The sequence below is a fragment of the Mus caroli genome, chromosome 1 (assembly GCF_900094665.2).
Source record: "Mus caroli chromosome 1, CAROLI_EIJ_v1.1, whole genome shotgun sequence".
Lineage (NCBI taxonomy): Eukaryota > Metazoa > Chordata > Mammalia > Rodentia > Muridae > Mus > Mus caroli.
The window spans coordinates 162,569,522-162,589,710 of record NC_034570.1 but is presented as its reverse complement, the minus strand read 5'-3'; the positions used below and the strand labels follow the sequence as shown (position 1 = coordinate 162,589,710).

The following is a 20,189-nucleotide window of genomic DNA, read 5'->3' as shown; positions in this document are numbered from 1 at the left end:
CTGTGAAAGGGGCAAAGCTCAGCTGGAACTCACCCTTCCTTTCCCTAGGTCCCCCTTCCCAAATAAAAGCCCCATTAGGACTTGGCTCAGCACAGACATTTTGGACAACAGATGGGACCACGGCATCCCCTCATGCAGTTGGTGGGTAACAAGGCCCACGAAGGACAGATGGTGTTTATGGTGGGAAGAGAGGCCCGGGTTGTCCAGCAACCACCCTACTACCACCCCCCTCCCCTGATGCTGCCTTTTATAGCTTCACCGCAAGAGAAGACACAACAGGCCTCGATTTTACAAAACCAGTTTATTCACATTTTAGAAAAACTAGTTTGAGGACAGGAACTGGCCTTCCTACAACATGAGTGTGTGGGACTAAGAATGGCAGCCAGGAAACGAGGGAAGGTGGGAACAGGGGAGCCATGTCTCCCACTCTAGGTGATGGCTGGTCAAATAAATTAAAGGTGGGCTGGATGGAGGGAGAGGGTATCCGGGCAACCAGAGGAGGGGTGGCACTGGCTGGAAGACGGTCGACACCTGCAAGAACTGGAAAGAGCATATGGAGTTGGCTGAGGAACAGGCTCCCTTTGACCCTTACCCTGCTACACGATCCTGCAGGACTGTGCTGGCTGCTTCTCCACCAGACGGAGCCCAGGTACAGCTCAGCACAGGAAGCCCGAGGTAGGCAAGTTCCTTTCCCTCACCTGGGGAGCTACAGATCACCGCTTCCGCATCCTCTTCATAAAACAGCAGGTGATGGTAGCCAGGACGCTGGCGCCGGTAACTAGGGCGACTCCTGTACCCACCAACAGGGGCACAAATAGGGTATCCACAGCTGGCAGAAATAAAGACAGGCTCTGCTCAGAGAGTGCCATGGTCTCTGACACTCTCCCCTGCAGATTTTCTAGACTCAGCCCACCCCAAGTGAGAGCTGAGCGCCAGTCCTGCCTACCTACACTTCACACACAAACACAACCATCCCTCCCTCCCTGCCCCCGCACCTCCTCCTGTCTCAGCACTCAGGCCGGCTTGGAGCCCTTCATGCAAAGGGATGTAGAAAAAGGATTGCAAGGGAAGACAGGAAGATGGAAAGGGGCAAACAGAGCAGGAACAGGTGGTTAGATGGTGGCTGTCACTCACCATGCGTGTAGGGGTAGACTGTGACAGGCCCGGAGCGCGCACTGCCTGCCTGGTACCAGCTGTAGTCCGCATGCTGCACCCAGGCACTTGGGGCACAGTGGTATATGCCTTCGTCCTCGGGCCCCAAGCCGTGCAGTCTTAGCCGATGACTTCTGGGTCCCACCAACTCCACACTGACAGGACCCCCTCCAGGCCGGACTCCCAGCTCTGCCACACCGTCCTGACCCACTCCACCCACAAGCTGAGCAGGGCCAGAGCTCAGCTCACCCTCCTCTGGCCTCTCCACCCACCAGCTGGCTGCTAGTCGCAGCCCTGGGGGGCCGCCCCGCACAGAGATGTTGCATAGCAGGGAGGCCGTCTCTCCCCGGTACACAGTGCCCCCTGCTAGCCACGCCACGGCCTCTAGCACCACGCCTGCAGAGCAAAGAACACGGGGGTTACAGGGTGAAGGCCCAGGGGCTAAGAGGTTAGGAAATAAATTCTATAAGTTCTGAACCCCGTCAAGGGCTCAACATCCTCTTACCTTCTTCTCTCACATGCACAGGGAGAGGCCGGGAACGAGCACTGGCTGCTTCACGAAGCCGGGTCCCAGACCCTCGAACATAGGCTTTGGCGAGGCAGCGGTAGGTGCCTGCATCAGCGGGCCTGGCAGCCTCCAGCCGCAGTCGGTAGGTTCTGGATGCTACTTTCTCCATGGCAATGTGCCGGTCCTCATAGCCAGGGCCCAGGCTGCCTATACCTTCCGTGTCCAGCTGGGCCACCAGGCGGCCGGGTCCAGGAGCCCCTGCAGGGGCCATCTCCCAGCCCACAGAGTACGCAGCATGACGGCCTGCTGGGGGCAGTGCACCGGACACATTGCACAGCAGTTCTAAGGGTTCGCCTGGGCCAATCCGACGTTCACCGGGTCCCACAGTCACCGCCAGCTGGCTGGCTGAAACACAGCAGGAGATGGGAGGAGTCACAGAGATGCCTGGGTCGCCCACCTGTAATTCTTCTTTGCATAAATTTAGAGGCCTCTTATATCTCCCTCACCCCAGGACCCGAATTTCACCCTTCCCCCCATAGCCTTTGTATCTCCACGCTCATGTGGCACTCCCGATGCCCAACTGAGAGACACCCCCCCCCCCTCAGTGGGCTATGCGGCACTCACACAGAGTCTGCACATCGACATGAGCCAGGACTGCCCTCTTCTCTGCGACCTGGACCCAGGAGCCGTCAGGATCCTGAATCCACTCAGCGGCCGTACAGTGGTAGGTGCCCGAGTCTCCAGCCTGGGCACCCCCAACCACCATGCGGTACCGATCAGTCCCTTCCTTGCTCAGCCGAAGCTCCCCAGAAGCTAGCCTCTCGGCGTAGGGAGCTCCAGCCTCCACCGCCATGTCAGAGCGCAGTCCCACTACTTCCTGTAGAGTGGCTCGCCCCACTGGCGCCTCCGGAATGGCTCTCCCAAAGGACACCGACAGGTGTGTGTGTTTCTTTGTTTTGGTCTGAGCCAGGCAGCCCAACGCAAGCTCCTGCCCCTCATGCACTGTGAGACGTGAGGGGGAGGTGGCAGCCTGGCGCCCTCGGGGCCCTGGAGGGGCAGCAGATACCTGCAGCTCATCTGGAAGAACTGGAGAGAAAGGCTTTAGTGAGAGAGGGCTTGGAGCCAGCATCCCTCCTGTTTCCTGTGTGTATCCTATTTCACTACACACTCTATAGGCTTCTAGAATGTAAGAACTGTGCTCTGTAGCTTTCTTCTATACTGCAGAGATGCCAAGCCTGGTCTGGGCACATCAAGATATTTATTCAATAACTACTTGCTGAACGTCACAGAACAAGCCTACTGACCCCTACTCTGATGTCTAAGACTGACCCATTTTAAACACTCAGAAAAGTAATCCTGTCTTCCTTCTCTAAAGATAAAGAGGCTGGACCTGATGGTGCCGGCCTATAATCGCAGCTACCCAGGAAGCTAAGGCAGAAGAGTCAAGTTCAAGGGCCGTCTGGGCTACAGAACAAGTTCAGTGCTGGTCTGGTCAACTTGGAAGGTTTCTGATTCAGACCATCTTCCTCTCCCCCCCCCCCCCCCCCCCCCCCCCAAAAAAAAGTCTGGAAAGACTGGCTTGATGGCACTGGAGCTGACACAATACTGCCTGAGTTACACAGTGAATTGTGGAAGTTTTGCCACCAGTTTCAGGCCAACCTAGGCTAGTTGTAAGCTAGCCTGGGCTACAAGAGTGAGCCCTCAAAAAACAACACAGGGAATATAGCTTAGTAGAGTGTTCCCTTGGTATGTTCCATGCCGTAGGTTCAATTTCCAGTACTGAGAAGATGGGGGTGGGGGGAGAAGAGGAGAAGGAAGCAGAAGACAGAGAAGGAGGAAGACGAAACAAAAATAAATCTGAGCATGCTGGCTTATACCTATAACCCCAGTGCTTGTGAGGCTCTCTCACCACCTAGCTCAGAGCCCAGTACCTCTCAGCTCCACCTTGGCACTGTAGTTGCCCAGGTACTGCGTATCCGTGGAGGGGGTGTAGCACTCATAAAAGCCAGAGTCCTGGGCCTGCAGACGAGCAATCTTGAGCACCACCGAATCTCCCTTCAGGCGCTGCACCTGCAGGTCACCAGATGCCACACGAGGCCCAAAGACAGCATAGGAGAACTGGCTATCCTTGGTGCTGACAATGCCCAGGGACGTAGCCGGGGCCTCTGGTCTGTACATGAACCACTCGAAGTCTTGCTGGGCAGGGCCCTCATAGTCACTCACGTTGCAGGAGATAGAGACAGCGGTGCCAGCCACCCGGTAAAGAGGTCCCCTGGGGACATGCACCTGCCGGGCGTAGCACCTGGTTCCTGTGGGGTAAAAGCAGAAAGAACTGGAATCTTTTTAGAAAGAACGGGTCCCCACTTGATGGCCAGTATCATCAGCACCATTCTTGACTGCTGCCTGTGAAGGAAAGGGAAACCTAGGGATGGTTAGAACATAGCTGGGTGAAGACACAGATGGGAACACAAGATGGGACACGAGACACCAGCATCTCAGCACATCACGTAGGTTCAGATCCACCTGAACAGAGGAATACTCTATCTCTAGCTAACTAGAGGCAGAGCACCTACATCAACAGAGGAGTCCATCTGGAGTCTGGGGTATAGACAGCCCGGTAAGTAAAATGCTTTCCGAGCAAGCATCAGGACCTGAGTTCAATTCCCGGCAACTATGGAAAAAGCTTGGCACAGTGGCTGGTGAGTAGCCACATAAGCTTGACAACCTGGGTTTGAGCCCCAGAATACACAAGGGAAGGAAGGAACTGAATCCTGAAAGTTGTCTCCTCTCTCTCTCTCTCTCTCTCTCTCTCTCTCTCTCTCTCTCTCTCCCACACACACACACACACACACACACACACACGAATAAATGCAGTGGACGGTTCCTGAGCCATGACCCCTGAGGTTGACCTCTGACCTTTACACAAACACTCACATATATGCACCTGCACCCATGCATACATGTGGACCCTCATATGCATGCAATTGGAAATAATAAATAAAAGAAGCATGCCTGATTCCCAACTCTCCAGCTCATGGCTGGATCTTTATCGCTCCTACCCTTCCACGCGTGGCGTCTCTCCGGGCTCAGAAAGAACTTCTAGCTAAGGGATTCTGAGCCTTTTGCTGGAGGGGAGCTGACAACATCTTACAGAAAGGCTGCTTGGCTTAGCTCTGTCACCTGGGCTAGACAATGGAGCCAGTGGCCCAGGCTGGCTGGGGTACTGCACTGGACGGGGCACCATGCTGGACAGGGCACGGACCTAGTCAGTCCTCACTACACAATACCCTCCCCACTACAGCTGTGCCATGAGCTCACTGCTTCTCCCAGCCCACAAGGCTACACAGGCAGCTGTGGCTTCTCGGGCAAGAACCAGGCTCTGCCCAGGCCTGGGGCAGAAGATCCCTTCCCCGCCCCCAGAATCTGTCAACCTTCTGGCTAACCCAGATGATGCACTAAGCACAGCCCCCCAAACAAAAGCTTTCATTTACATATAATTTGCCTATCTGCGCAGCATTTGCATAGACCTCCTTTCAATAAGGAGACCCCAAACACCTGCTGCCCCTTCCCCCTTCTCTCTTTCTCTGTCCCTCCCTCCACCCATTTTACCCCACCCCTGTTCCAACAGACAGCCGGTTCCAAAACCTTGGACTGTTCTGCTTCTTTCTCCTGTCCACTACTTCTAGGTAAGACCGCAGAACCCTAGAATGCAAGAAGGGCTGTCAATCATTCCGCAGATGAGAGAAATGAAGAAACTCCCAGAGAGCACCTCTAGGGAGCACTGCCGCTAGGTTCTAACCACAGACGTGAGTCTAGAGCTCTCTCCCAGCCAACACGGAAGGCCTGGCCGTGAGAACCATTTCTCTTCTAGATGAGAAAAGTAAAGTGAAATGTGACATTGTGGCCAAGTCCCTGCCCTCTCTGGAGGGCCGCTACACACCCCTGAAGAGGGACAAAACCAAGAAGGCGGAGACGCTTCCAAGAAGAGCCCTGGTTTACAAAACTGTAATTTCCCGGATTCCCAGGGGTAAGTCCACAGCTTGCTACTGGCCCTGGAGGAAACCACCCAAGAGCCTGAGAGCCTGCTCTACAGTTCTCGCTCCTTTACTTCTTCTGGCTACGTCACGCAGAGAACACATGACCACCGCCTGAAGCAGAGGCTAGAGTCAGAAAGCCAACATGGGACCAACCCTTTCCTCTCCTGGGTCTCAGTTTCTATCTCTCAGAACTAAGAGCTCCCAGTTCTGATGTTGAACCCGTGAGTATATGTGTGTGACTCAGGCACATATTGCTCCAGGCACATTTCATAATCAGGAGGATGGTTAAGGCAGCCAAGCTGACACCATCCTGGCTGCCCATGGGTAAACTCTGCTGAGAAGGTCCCCTCCCACCTTCCTGGCTCCACACAAGCTGATGCTTGGAGATCCCCATGGGAAAGTTGTCCCCACAGCCTCAGGACATAGGCTGCTACAAGGTTCTCAATGGCCGGGCTGCCTCCTTTCTAACAGCCAAAGGTCTGCTTTGGAGTCAGATCTGAGTTCAAATCCACCCCCCACCCTCACTGGATACACAGTGGTATTTCATGTCCTTCATCTGTGAAGTGAATGCCAATGCTGGCTGCAGTGGGCTAAGATGACATTCGGCTCCTCTCCCGCCCCTGAATAACACTCACTCCTCCCAAACACCCCTGGGCTCATCCCTGCTAGGGTTAAGCCCAAAGGAAAAGAAGCAATCGCTAGGCAACCAAGCCCCACAGATCCTTCAACTCCCTACATCACTCTGGCTCCCGCCTTGTTCCCAAAGGAGTTTTCATCCTGGACCCAGAAGCCCAAGGAACCATTATGTACAACACTACGCAGTTCTGGTATAAACCAGAGAAGGTGGTTGGGGTGCCCCACTATAGTATCTTCTCCATATGCATATCACTAACACATACACACACACACACACACACACACACACACGTTCCTTTCAAGGGCTTCAGTCTCCTGGCAACTGCTCCATGCCATATCTTTCCCAGACCACCTCATACAGGGAGCCCTCCAAGTCAGACCCCAAACATGGTAATGTTAGCAACCTCCACTGGCCTCAACACACACACACTCACACACACACACACACCAGACATGACGCAAGGTTGGCCCAGAAAACACACCATCATAAACTCCCACCAGGACAGACACTGGGTGCTTAGAGATCCCAGGTTCAGTTTCCATGGAGCCTGGTTTCTCCTGAGGCAGGGATGTTGGGACCAACTGAGTCTGACAACCAGGCAAATATCTGGGAGCATGGAAGAAGGGCAAAGAGGGAACTGGCCCAGGGTGGAGACACGTGAGGGAAGAAGCCTCAGATGGTGACATATTATATTGGGAGGTGGGGGTGTAGGGGAGACTTTTTTCAGAGATCGTGGTTAGAATCAGCCCCTGGGCCTCCAGCCAACTCTGGGCAATTATGAAGACCGCCAGGCATTGCCCACGCAGAGCAAACACCCAAAACCAGGCCTTGAGCCGAGAGTGGGGCAGAAGGTTGTCACGGTATTTGGGAGCAACGACCCCAGCGCTGGGTGTAACCGATGAAAAGTGGTGCCTGCCTCCGGAGGCCCGATGGTGTCTCAGGGGATACCTCAGTAGGTCGCCCATATGCCCCAGCTAGGAACCTAGAGCGAGGGCACCACCACCCTCCCCATAACTGATTGGGCAGACAGGCGCAAAAGGAAGCGAGACGCCGAGCCCAGAGACAGTGGAGGCACGTCTGTTGGAGAAGTAGGGATGCAACCAGCTCTGAAATGCTAGGAAGGTGGGCTAGTGGGCTGCACGGTGTTAGGCACCTACCCGGCCGGGACAGGGACGCGGCGACCACCACCTGGCTTACCAAGTATTAGCAGCAGCAGCAGGAGCGAACTCAGCGGCGTGGGGCTAGGGACGCCCATTCTGCGTAGGCGGCTCTGGGGAGACTCCTGGGGGCGGCGTGGGCTCTGGGGGGCCAGGGCCGCGGGGGGCGCATGCCCGGGTGGGGGGCAGAAAGCGGAGCAGTGAAGCGTGGGTGCGCAGAGCTCAGCCGAGCGGGAGCCGCCAACTCCCCGCCCTCCTCCCTTCTTCCCCTCCTCCCGCCGCTCTTCCCGCCCTCCGCAGCTCGGGAGACCAGTCCCAGCCGCGCCCCGCTGCCCGGCCCCGCCCCCGCCTCGCCCCGCCCCAGGCCGTCGCCTCGGCCAGACTTCGACCCTGATGGTGGCTCCGCCTCTGGCCTCAGGCTGGGCGAACTGGCGGCACCTGGGCTCCTCTACCCCCATTTCCACGCTCAGAGGGCACCCCGCCCTGCACCTGCCAGCCTTCCAGGGAGAATGGGGTGCTTGCAGGGCCTCTGGGGATGCATGATGGGGTGACTGTGGTTACGCACTCAGAATCCAATTGGGTGATGTGGGCCACTGAGTCTTGGCAGCAAACCCTGCTGATTTATGTAGGCATGGCCTGACCCACGGTTTCCTGGACGTGAAGTGGACCCAAAGGGGCTTCAGAGTCCTGGAAGATCGCTGGAAATCTGTTCTAATACCCGGTCAGAATGCAAAGCGAAAGGGAAGTGGGTTAGCGGTCCAGACTTCCTAGCTGGAAGATCCTTGTTCAGCTCAATGCTTTTAACCTCACTTTTTCCCCCCGCCACATACAGAACAGAGATTGTAAACACTCAAGGAGTTACGGCGATTATTAACTGAGATCATGCACACGGTAACTATGGGGGTGTTTTGTTTTTGCGTTAAACTGCTTTCTACCAATTGGAGTCTCCAACGAGAGGACGTAACACACCTCTTTGCTGGGGAAGGTGGAGCTAGCCTGGAGGTAGGAAAAAGGAAGAGAAGCCTCTTCCCAAAGCTGTGTCTCCAACTGTGAAAAAGGCGGAGAGTAGGGTGGGGCCAGGATGGGAAGAAGGGGCGACTCAGCCTGCAAAACCAAGGCCGCTGAAGTGACCATTAGGGGGAAGTGGCCTAGAACACGTCTAGATCCTTCACCTCCATCCCCTACTTGCCCCCTTCACCCCTGCTGCCTCGCTTACTGCTTCCTATTGAGGCACAGACAGGAAAAGAGATCCGGGCCAGCGGTGACTTCCTCTTCTCAGAGGACGTATTCTTGGGGCTGCCAGTGGAAGCCACATTCAGCAACCACAGAGAAACACTGATAGGGAATCTATAGGGAAGTCAGAACTCCAACCCTGGTCGCCCAAGACTGCCTAGCAAGAGGCTAAGGGACCTGCTCCTTGTCACCTGGATATATCCCAAGCCTGGTTTCTTCACACTGTTTCTCTAGAAGCCATGTTGAGCCATGTGAAAACTGCAAGCTACAGGGAGACTTTGGGAGAAAGCATTCTCCCTTTAGCTGGAAGTTGAGTGGAATGAATGACTTTCTGGTACCAGTTTGAAAGTCGGTCATCATCATCATCACCACCACCATCACCATCACCACATCATCGTTATCATCATCATAGCCATTTATGGGATGGTTTCACAATAACACCGCCACCACCTGAAGATATCCTTTCTAAACTTTACAGATTATTTTACAAGCAAAGTCATTTAACACAAGAGAGACCTGGCCTTTTAAAATAGTTATGTGTCTTGCCCAAGGCCACACAGATTTTAAGGTAACTAACGTGTTACTTTAAAGCTCACGTCTGGTGTGCACACCCTAGCACGCAGGAGGCAGAGGCAGATGGATCTCTGTGACTTCTAGGCCAGCCAAAACCACATAGATCCTGTCTCAAAACAAACAAAAGAGAAAAACAAAACAAATCCACAAAACCTCAAGTCTGACGGTTCCCATCTTTTCTTGTACTCCACTGTTCACTCTGTTCAGGGCGAAAACTCATTCATGTTGCAGGGTACTGAGCGGGCCAGACCTTGTGCTGGATTTTAGTAGTGCCCTAGTCAGCAAGGCTTTCAAGGTCCCCAACTCTCAGGGATATCCTGCGTGTGTTGAATAAACAAGTTAACAGTCAGCACTCGGTATAAGCATTATGGGATGGAGTAGGAGGAGCTCTCTTCCAGGAGATTACCTTATAGCTTGGGACAAAGGGACTCCCGTGCCAGTACACAGAGGTTAGGGGCTGGGCTAGGAGAACGCTTACACACCCCTCCCAAAAGTGTGCAGTCCAGCAGTGGCCAGCAGAGGGAGCCCAAAGTCCAGGACTGACTCACTCCTAAGATGCTTATGTAACTTGGAAAGTTGGGGGAGGGGAGTAAACGCCAGGCACGAGGCTCACCACATGCAGGCACATGGCCCCCCACTGAAACCAAGGGGCTTCACACAGAAAGGTGTTGCGCACACACCCAGCGGGGCAATGCTCAAACACACGCACATGCGGCAAAGGAGGGCCAGATCAATGTCAAAGACTGGAGGACACCCCACACTCAGCACAGACTTATGCAGTATGGAAACTGGCATCCTGGGGTGGAGTGAGCCAAAAAGGAAGAGACCTTTCCAGGCAGATTTAAGACTAGACTAAAGCATAGATTGAGAGGAAGCCTGAGACTGTAGAGACGTGGACACTGTAGTGACCATCACACCAGATCCCCACCCACAGTTCCATGTACTGCCACATGTGGGCAGACTTCAGTCACCAGTCACGTTCCATGTGGTTATTTAACAACATTCGGCCTCCAGATGGCATGTGTATGAAGCATCTAGATGACAGTAAGGTGTCATGAGTATCGTTAGAGGTAATTAAGACCCAAGGCCTGCCCTGAAACAGTTATAATCTGGCTGAAATGTCATATGCTATAGTCACAGCAAGAGAACAGTGTCCCTCAGAGAGAAGCATGTTCAAAGACAAGACTGTTGATGTGACGTGTTCTGCCCTGTGCAAGCTGTGTAACATGAGCTGATTTCGTTCTCCCAGAACCTGTGAGGTTAGCACTTTATCATCTCTATAGAAACCGAGGCATGGAGGACCTAAGGCGTGTTAGACTCGCTGTCCAGTGTTGGATTTCTTGGAGTCCAAATTCAGATTTGAGCTAGGATCCTCTAGCCTGTTGCGTGGTGAAAGCAAATATCACAGAAAGAAAGAGAAAAGAAATATAAGCCCAGCACACACGCACATGCGCGCGCACACACACACACACACACACACACACACACACACAGCTATAGAGACAAACTGACAAGCACACCAGCCACTAAGCTAATAAGAAAATGACACAAACACACACATAATGGTATGGTATCCCCTGCCTCCTTAGTATGTGTAAACTCCAGCTCGGAGGGAGCCTAAGATCCCACACAAGAATATCTTGTGTCTGTGTGTGTTTACAAAGCCTTCACCTAGATGAAGTGATGAACCGAAGGGGAAGTTCTCTCTGCTGAATTGTTGAGAGGTTACAGAAAGGGTCAGAGTCAAAGGAAGAGAAAAACCCTACCCGTCACCTGGACCACAACTTCACGCAGGGGATGAAGCAGGTGCATAAGCAAGCACAAACGTGCAAGCATCAAACACACCCAGACACAGCCCCACAAAGTGGCCCCCCAAGCACACTCCACCACCTCTTTCTCCCCTGAGTAAGTTGTGTGAAGTCTTATACTGCTCTCTCTCTCTCTCTCTCTCTCTCTCTCTCTCTCTCTCTCTCTGTGTGTGTGTGTGTGTGTGTGTGTGTGTCCCCTGGTCCCTCCTCTTGCCCTGACAGAGCTCACACTTCTAGTTCTCAAGCCCAGTGCCAAGCAGGCAGCACAGTTGTTCAAGAATAGAGGAGCCACTATGCTACTTGGGCCTTGGTGTGACCTGGTTCTGACCCACTGAGTGGGCCTAGCCATTGCTTCTCCCAGAGTGAGTGCCAGCTGCTGCCCACTTTGGAATGCTACTCATGGAGCCCTCTGAGCTGGAATCCCCCTCAGCTTTCTACCCTGCCAAGGCCTGTGTTCATTAGCCCTATGGTGTAGGTATCTGGGCTCCACCCACCATCCCCACCGCCCCACCCCCACCCCCAGGCTCCCTGGACTTGTGCTCTGTCCCCAGCCAGCTGAGAGGGACCCGCTGGTTCAGAATCCCATCTGGAGGGTGTCAAAGAGCAAAAGCAGGCCTCACTCTCACTCTCTGTGAGATCCTGAGCAGAGTAGGCCGCAATAAAGTCAGGAAATAGCAGTCAAGTAGACAGCTCTGCGGACTGGGTGTTAGTTGAGCCTCGGGGGCAAGAGGTGGTTAGCACCAGGTGACTGCTTCTGAGTCACTAGGTTGAGCAAGAGGCAAATTTGAAGAACAGGTCATTTACGGGTTTGTCTGCCTCCAGCTGAGTGAGGTGAGGAACAAACGCTGGGCTGACTGAAAGGCTGCTTTGTGTTGGGCGCTGTGTACACACTAGGCTTGCTCATTCAGTCCTCGCCACAGCCTTGGAAGCTAAGAGCTGTGCTTACCTCCCTCCATGTTACAGCCAGGAAACAGGAGCAGAGACCTTGTGCAATTTACCCAAGTTTGCATAGCAAATAAACAGGAACGCTCTCAGGCAAATGAGCTTAAATGTCCTGAACATATGTCTCCTCTCCTGTATGGTGACCTGCATACATTCAGTGTGTGTGAATGTGTGTGCGGTGTGTGTGTGTGTATAGTGTAATGTGGTGGTGTGTGTGTGTGTGTGTGATATATGTATGGTTGTGGTGTGGTGTGGTATATGTATGTGTGTGTGTGAGATGTATGTGCGGTGTGTAATGCGGTGTCTGTGTGTGTGTGGTATATGTGGTATATGTGGTATGGTGTATGTAGCACACAGTAGGTGTTCTATAAATATTTCTTGAATAAGCCAGTGCAGTGCTAGAGGTCCCGGATAAGAGGAAACAATGAGAGCTGTGTGCTGGGACTTTGAAGGAAAGAAAGAAGAACAGGTTTCATGTACACACGCCAAAGACTTCTGACTCTGGGGTCTTAGCTCCTCACAGCCTCCCAGATGAGGAAAGAGTTTTGAGACCCAGCTCCAAAGCACCCCAGCATGGAAGGGCTTCCCTGTTCTCCCCTCTAACCAGAACAGAAGGCAGGGAGGTGTAAGGGGTGGTGTGGGATGCACAGCCTGCCCAGCCAGCTCACCCAAGCTCTGATGCTCCTGCTTAGACCTCCCTGGTCTCAGCTGAGCGTCTTCCTCAGCTTCTTTCCCATCATTCCTTGCCTGTCCACTTGTCCACCTGGACTCTGGAGGAGGCCAGTACCCCTTGGCTATTCTGGCTGAAGAGTGGACAATTCCCTTTTTGCTTGGTCCAACTGAAACAAGGATGGAATTTTTCCAAAGGCTCTCTATTAGGAAAGTAACGGAAAAACAAAGCCAGAAATAAAAACTGCAAAAACAAAGAAACAGATGGAGCAGTGGGGGTGAGAGTGCTGGCCATGGGAGCGAGTGGGAGCTGGGTCCCGATGGTAAGACAATCCTCAATACCCAGACACACACACACACACACACACACGCGCACGCGCGCACACACACACACGTATACACACACGCATTTGTATACGCACTCACAACATCTGCCGTTGGCCCTCGGATGGCATTTTCCACATTGAACTGTATATACAGAGCTTGTTTCAATCTGCCTCCTTATTTTGACTGAGCTTCTCAAGGCCACTGCCAATTCTAATTATTCCTCCTCCTCCTCTTCTTCCTCCTCCTCCTTTTCTTCCTCCTCCTCCTCTTCCTCTTCCTCCTTTTCTTCCTCCTCCTCCTCCTCCGTGTGTGTGTGTGTGTGTGTGTGTGTGTGTGAGTGTGTGTGTATGTCAGGGCAGGGAATGACTAGAGGAAATCAGTCTTTTCTCTCTGGTTACCCCATGGCCTCCATGGTGGACACTTCTGTTTCCTCTGATCTCTGATTCTATCTCGCCCTGACCACTTCCACCCACACATGAAAGTTTCCTATTTCAGAACTCAAACATCTGTCGCTCAAAAATCAAGCCACACAGCTTCCTGGGCAACCTAGCAAGGGCAGGCTCTGTGCTCCAAAGAGGGAAGGTGCTGGAGACCACATCCAGTGAAAGAGAAATTGCACCCCAAAAGACTAGGGCCTCAGAGGTCGAGGGCAGAAAGTAATAACCTATGTGCCTTAAGCGTTTTTGCCCTGCACGCCCAGTTAGTGACTGGGTAAATGAGTTCAGGAAACCTTCTGTCCAATTAGTGGACAGTCTGAGATTTACTCTCTAGGCATTCTGACTCCATTTGTGGACACGAAACTGGTGTCTGGAGCATGACATGGGTATGGAGGTGTGACCAGCTGCCAGCCATGGTGACAGGCAACAGCAAGAAGGAGAACCAGCCACTCTACATTGGCACTGTGTGTTGGCACAGAGGACCCTACCTCTTGATGTTCTTGGGATGAAGGGGCCAACCAAAACAAACATAAAATGTATAGTCTGAGTAGGTGGGGCTGGTATGTCGGGGCTAGACAGTAAGGCTTTGGGCAGACCTGGTTCTCACAGCCAGGGGGCACTGTCCCTAACTTCAGTTCCATTATTTCTATAATGGGAGCCATGGCTGCACTGACCTCACTGTTTCCTGGTCATTGTCAGAAAGATAAGTTATGGTGAGCGCTGTGGCACATGGGCAGTGGGATAGGCCCAGCGGACAGGAGAAGGGAGTCCTCCACACAGGACCCGTAACCCTCACACCCCCTCCTCAGTTACCCACTGTCTTCTTTCCTTTCTATTTCCTAAAGCAATCTTCTTGAAAGAAGGTGGCCTGCTTCAGCCTCCAGCTTCCTCACCACATGCCCTGTCAGTGTGGGATGGGGGGGAGGGGACTTTGGAGGGGGGGTGGAGAAGGGGGGAGGGGGGATTGTTGTTTCCAGGTTTGACCTGCCATGAAGATGGCTTCCTTAGAGGTCACACCAGTCACCTCAGAGGTGTCTGAGGTGGAAAAAAAGAAGTAACCAGCCTCAATTCCCTTTGTCAACTGGAACTTGGCTTTTAGAGTTCTTTCTTATGCTCTTATAACGGTTCCTCTCTTGACTCTAGGTCCTTAGCTTGGTCTAGCTCTCTCAATCTTTCTGGCTTCTCTACCTCACCATCTTCTAGACCAGTGGTTCTCAACCTTCCTAATGCTGCAACCCTTTAATACAGTTCCTCATGCTGTGGTGACCCCCAACCATAAAATTATGCCCCTTGCTACTTCGCAACTGTAAAGTTGCTAGTGTCACGAGTCAGAATGTAAGTCTCTCATATGCAGGATAGCTGATGTGCGGCTTCCATGAAAAGGTCTTTCTAGCCACACAGGGGTCATGACCCACAGGTTGAGAGCTGCTGGTCTAGGCTCATCTTTGGCTTAAGTATTGAACACATTTCTTCCTAAGACTCTTGCCATTTGTCCTCCAGATTCCCCCACCTTGGTGACCTCTGCCTCCATGGTCATCTCTATGCAGGTGACTTCCATAGTCCGTGCTCCCTGCGGAGCTCCAGTCCTGTCTCATCCACTGAAGAAGCCCCTCCTGCAGCCTGACCACACCACCTCAGCCTCGCAACCCACCACAGCGATGTGATAGCTTGTTTCCCAACTTCATAACAGTCATAGCTGCGCAACACCCCCACTCCACAAGTCCTTCCTCCCCTGCCCTGGCAAGCAACCAGCTACGAAGTCCTGAATGCTCACCTCTGCTGTTCCCCTCCACCTCCTCTCCTGCCACACCCTCTCTCTGATAGCTCCTATCTCTTCCTTCCAGCCCCACACCTCACACCCATGCCCTTGCGCGTGCACACACACACCCTTCAATCAAAGGAGTCTTACCCAGGGTACAATTTGAATGAGATGATTTCTCTCCTCAGAAACTTTAAATGTCTCCATATTGTTTATAGCAATATTTCTCAAACCTTCTCGGTGGTAAAAATACAGACTCCCACTCCCCACCCCCGCCCTCATGAATCAGAATCTTTGAGCCTGGCCCCACTGTTCTGTATTTTTAACACGCATCCAGGTGACTTTTAGCATCACAGGTTTTTATTTTCCTTCTTCTTCTTCTTCTTTTTTTTTTTTTTTTTTTTTTTTTTTTTTTTTTTTTTTTTTTTTTTTTGGTTTTTCGAGACAGGGTTTCTCTGTATAGCCCTGGCTGTCCTGGAACTCACTTTGTAGACCAGGCTGGCCTCGAACTCAGAAATCCGCCTGCCTCTGCCTCCCGAGTGCTGGGATTAAAGGCGTGCGCCACCACGCCCGGCTCTTCTTCTTTTTTTTAATGGAATGCTGGCATTTAGGATAACACTTAGTCTGACATTCGAGGCTCTCTGTATCCACTTCCCCGATTGACTTCACATTCTCCTCTATACTCTGGATGCTACTGCAGCCCCTGATGTCCCGAACCTACAGGGTTCCGTCTCACGGAGCCAGACCTCTCCTATCTATCAAGACTCAACTAAAAGGCCACCTCCTCCATGAAGACCTCCCTGATTCTTCCGGCTGAGCATCATCTCTCTCATCTTGGAGCTGATACCACCTTCTAGTCTAACCATGTGCAATCAGCAGGCATCAGAACCTAGCTCACAGAGCGCTGTTGTTCCTTTTTCCTCCCCTTTATCATCTGTGCTCTTTCTTGTTACCATTGCAGCCCCTAGAACCAAATAGACTAGGTCTGAGTCCCAGATCCCCCACTTGATTGGGTGCCTCAGTTTCCCTTATCTGTAAAGCAGAGTTGGTACGAGAACTAAATTAACATGCATCGTCTTTAGTTTTTGGAGTCTAGAGGATCCAATGTCAGGGTACGGACAGATGCCACGTCTAGTGTGAACCTTGGGGTAAGGTCCAGGCCTGGCACCTAAACTTAAAGCTAGGATGAGAATCCTTCCCTTAGCCAGTCAGTGAAGTTGCAGGACGATTAAGGAAATGGAGAAATCTCAAAGGCTCAGTACCCACTCTGAGGAAGTAGGGTCAAAGAATGGGGTGGAGGGGTTTGGAGGCTGGGGTGTGAAGCAAAAGGACTGTAAGTGTGGGAACCGTGACTCGGGGTTATGGTGGTCTTTCCAGTATTGGCCCAGAATGGGGCATACAGTAAGGTCTCAAACAAGTGCAGACTGAATGTCCCAGTGGCTCGGTAGCATCAGAAGGAGCACACACTGTTGATTACGCCACATTCCTCTAGGGATAAGATCCTGGACTCTAAGAGAAACTGAGGCAAAGAGGAGGCCAACCTCCCTGGAACTCTGGAAGTGTGTTACATAGGAGAGAGGCCATGGCTCGGCGTGCCAGATGTTTACAGGGCGCCCTGTCCTTGTTGGGCATACAGAATGCCAAAGGGGACAAGCAGAAAAACGGAACTCGATGCTGGCTGAGGAGGAAGGGCATGGTAAGGGAAGAAGGAGGCAGGCAGGAAGGAGGAGGCTAGGGGCCAGGCCAGGCTGCCCCTTGATAGGAGGAATGGGAGGGTGGGGAAGCTCTGGGCCAGCGGCTGGGTCAGATCCTCAGCCAAAGCAAACCTACCTCAGGGGGCTGGGGGACCATTCCTTCCCCACACAGATGGAATCAAAGGCAAACAGGAACCCTGCAGGGCCCAGCTGTGACCCCTGCCCCCAAACTCAGCAAGCCCCATTAACCCTCTCCTCTCTGACACCTTTCATATTGCCAGAGTCCAAAAGATCTCTGAAGACAGGCTCACCTGTTATATGTTCCCTGAATACCACCCAAGAGATGCCAGGTTCCCTAGTCCAAAAGGATACCCAGACCCTGCCCACCTCCATGGTGGCTCTGTGTAAAATATAGAGGTCATCTTTGCTAATAAAACAAAACCAAAACCAAACAGGCCTTCCTTTGTTTCTATGCCAAGAGCTAAAGGGTCCAGACTCATTTCCTATACTCACACTAATTGAAGTAGACACACCTGTACCTACTAACAAGGCTGGGCAGGAACAACTGCCCCCTCGTCTCCTCTCAGCCCAGGGGAACTGCAGGCTACTGCTCCCCTGAGCTAGGCATGAGTAAGAGGAAGTAGCCCAGAGTTTGGGGAGTGCCAGAGGTGAAAGGAGATCTCACAGGCTTTCTGGCACCCCTTGTCACCCAGGAGACAAAATAGGTGACAGCCTGCCCAAGGTCATCCAAGTGGCCAGTGGCACCACTGGGACCTGACTTTTAGGCAAGTGTGCACTGCACCAGTCCAGGACTCAGGCCCCAGGAAAAGCAGGTACACCACTGAGCCCGAGACAGCAGACACGAAAATCTTTTCTTTTTCAATATCCTTAACACCTCGACCTGTGTGTCCCATTGGATGGGAATCCAATGCAGACCTTTCTGGATCCAGAGAAGCAAGGAAAGCAATGAGATAATGGGTTAGGATGCAGGAGACCAGGAGGCTGCTTCTCAGTGCCTTTATCTTTCTCTTTTCCCAATTCTAAACAATGTATTTTGAATAATCAAAAAAGGACAAGAACACCATGGGGGGGGATCAAAGATGGCAGACAGCAGGAGAGTCCAAGGAAAAGAACTTTTAGAAGCTACACCAAGTACACTGAAAAGAGAGACCCATGAGGAAGCCAGGAGAACCAATATCGAGGAAAAGAGAAGAAAACACACACAGTCCCTGTACTTTAGTGGGGAAACTGAGGTAGTAGCGGACCTGGGACAGCTACATCTGTGACCTGGAGCCAGGCCACTACAGTCTGAGGGAATGTGAGCGGAGAGCTAGGAAGAAAGGAGACATTAATTAAGGCCATCCTGGGCCTTCTAGTCTCCCAACTAACTTTTCACCCCATGGTGGTCTTTATTTGAAAGAAAAGAAAAAAAAATGTCACCCACACTCCAGAAGGCTCCAGAAGTCTGGCAGCTGAGACGAGACTACATTAGAAAGGAAGATGAGAGGTTCAGGGACCAGAAGAGACAGGACAGCCCAGGGGGCTGGCAGCAGGAGAGGCAAGCAAGAGGGATGGAGGAGAAGAGGAGTGGGGTGAGGGGGCGGGGGCAGGAGAGGAACTGGGGTGGGGGTGGGGAGTGATGGAGTCTCTCCCAGCTCTTCCTTCCCACCCTCTGTCCCTCCCACTCTCTCTTTCATGATCTTGAAACAACCTTCAAGTCTGGGCTGGAGGCCCCAGGAGGCCAGTCACTTAGGAAACAAAACTGTTTCGTTTACAAGTCCATCTGCAGCTGAGCGCCCACCCTCCCTCCCCCTTACACACTCTCCCATGGACTCTCACGTACACCCACAGTAATGCACAGCTTTCCCTGTAGCCCACGTGAATGCCTGCACACGGACACGTGCACACCACACGCTCCTAGGCGGACAACTCATTCGTAATAGATGGAGTGCACACATCCGAGCAAGCACTGCCCTGTCCCCATCATTTTAAAGGGGGGAGGGGACAGGCTCTCTTATCTTGTCTGAGTTGGCTTCTCAGACTTGCTATGTAGCTTGGGGTGACCTTGACATTCTGATCCTCCTGCCTCTACCTCCCAGGCACTGGGATTGTAAGCATGTTCTACAACCCTCACCTTAGGGGTATTTGGGATAGAACCCAGGTTTCCATGCTTCCTAGGAAGTCACCCAACTGAGCCACTTGCCCAGACTGAAGCTCCTTCGGAGTTAGTACTTGGTACATTCCTACCCACAGAATCACAGACACGAGTGTCCCCTTCGGTCGGTCCTAACTAGCATCCCACCTCCACACTAGTACATGTTCCTATCTCTCTCAGCTCCCTACCCTGTGTATACACATCCTTACTTCCTAGATCTCTGCCGACCAAAAGGCTCGGGCTTTTCCCATTTTGTCCCTCGTGACCTCGTCCTACTCTGAGTTTTCTCTCAAGACCATTCCCGCCATCCCTCCCCACCTCCTGTTCTCAGGTCTTTCTGGTTTCCCTCCTTTGTTCCTCTCTTGACTCAAATGAGTCCCCCTGTCTGGATCCCCAGTTAGCCAGCTTTAGAGATTAAAGGGCCAGATGTCTACCTCCACTGTGATCTGGAGTCTGAGACAGACTCCCATAGGTCCATGAAGGGAGTGGTCAGGAAGGCGTGGGTGAGAAGCAGGTTGTAGGTGCTCCGCCTGCTGTCACTTGTTGCCTCTCGAGTACACAGCAGAGCAGAGTGCCCTTGGGGCTCTGGTCACTCAAATGCAGGACATGGCAGGGAGCCCTAGCAGGCTTTGCAAGCAGAGGAAGGGCACAGCCCTTTCCGTTACTGAGACAGCAGAACCAGGCTGTGGGAAGGCCTGGGCAGTACTGGAAGGTGCCAGCAGGGGTGGGAGGAGGTTGGGGGAGCACACAGACGCTCAGAGCCTTTCTCTTCAGTCTTACCTTATATCTTGAAGAGGCTAGGGCGATTACTCAGGAACTCTGGCTCAGGCCTATAGATGCTACTTATACCCCCCAAAAGGATCATCTATTCACCCCTAAACCCACACTCCACTAGCTTTCAGGTAAATCTTCTAGAGCCTTCGTCCCCAGCTTTACATCTTCAGCTGCTCTCTGTGTCCTTGACACATAGGGACTGTGTTTAATTTCCTCTCATGATTTTCCAGTTTCATCTACTCCAGACCTAGACCGTGAGAATGGACCACAGACCATGAAAAGTCCATGTGTGCTTATAGGGCCCATCCTTCCTGCCTAGGCCCAGGA

General features: G+C 52.6%; 1 protein-coding gene across 2 annotated transcripts; it reads right to left on the bottom strand.

The window, feature by feature from the left end:
* Positions 1-281: 281 nt before the first annotated feature.
* On the bottom strand, positions 282-19,615 carry Igsf8 (immunoglobulin superfamily member 8). Of its 2 annotated transcripts, none has more exons than XM_029482282.1 (7): positions 19,523-19,615; positions 3,592-3,969; positions 2,285-2,746; positions 1,658-2,065; positions 1,135-1,548; positions 699-829; positions 282-540 (listed from the first exon to the last, which is right to left on the bottom strand). In XM_029482282.1, exons 2-6 carry the CDS (start codon positions 3,836-3,838, stop codon positions 714-716), a joined length of 1,647 nt encoding a protein of 548 aa, XP_029338142.1. In that variant the 5' UTR covers positions 3,839-3,969; positions 19,523-19,615; the 3' UTR covers positions 282-540; positions 699-713. The 2 variants fall into 2 exon arrangements, with proteins under 2 accessions (XP_029338142.1, XP_021011134.1); XM_021155475.1 differs by lacking the exon at positions 19,523-19,615 and adding an exon at positions 7,532-7,752.
* Between the last annotated feature and the right edge of the window lie 574 nt (positions 19,616-20,189).

Excerpts from the sequence above, each read along its gene's own strand:
- Igsf8 (XM_021155475.1), bottom strand. The coding sequence starts at position 7,589 with ATGGGCGTCCCTAGCCCCACGCCGCTGAGTTCGCTCCTGCTGCTGCTG. Across the intron at positions 3,970-7,531 it reads GCTGCTGCTGCTAATACTTG|GAACCAGGTGCTACGCCCGG; the intron begins GTAAGCCAGGTG and ends TTTACCCCACAG. Across the intron at positions 2,747-3,591 it reads TGCCAAGGTGGAGCTGAGAG|TTCTTCCAGATGAGCTGCAG; the intron begins GTACTGGGCTCT and ends CTTTCTCTCCAG.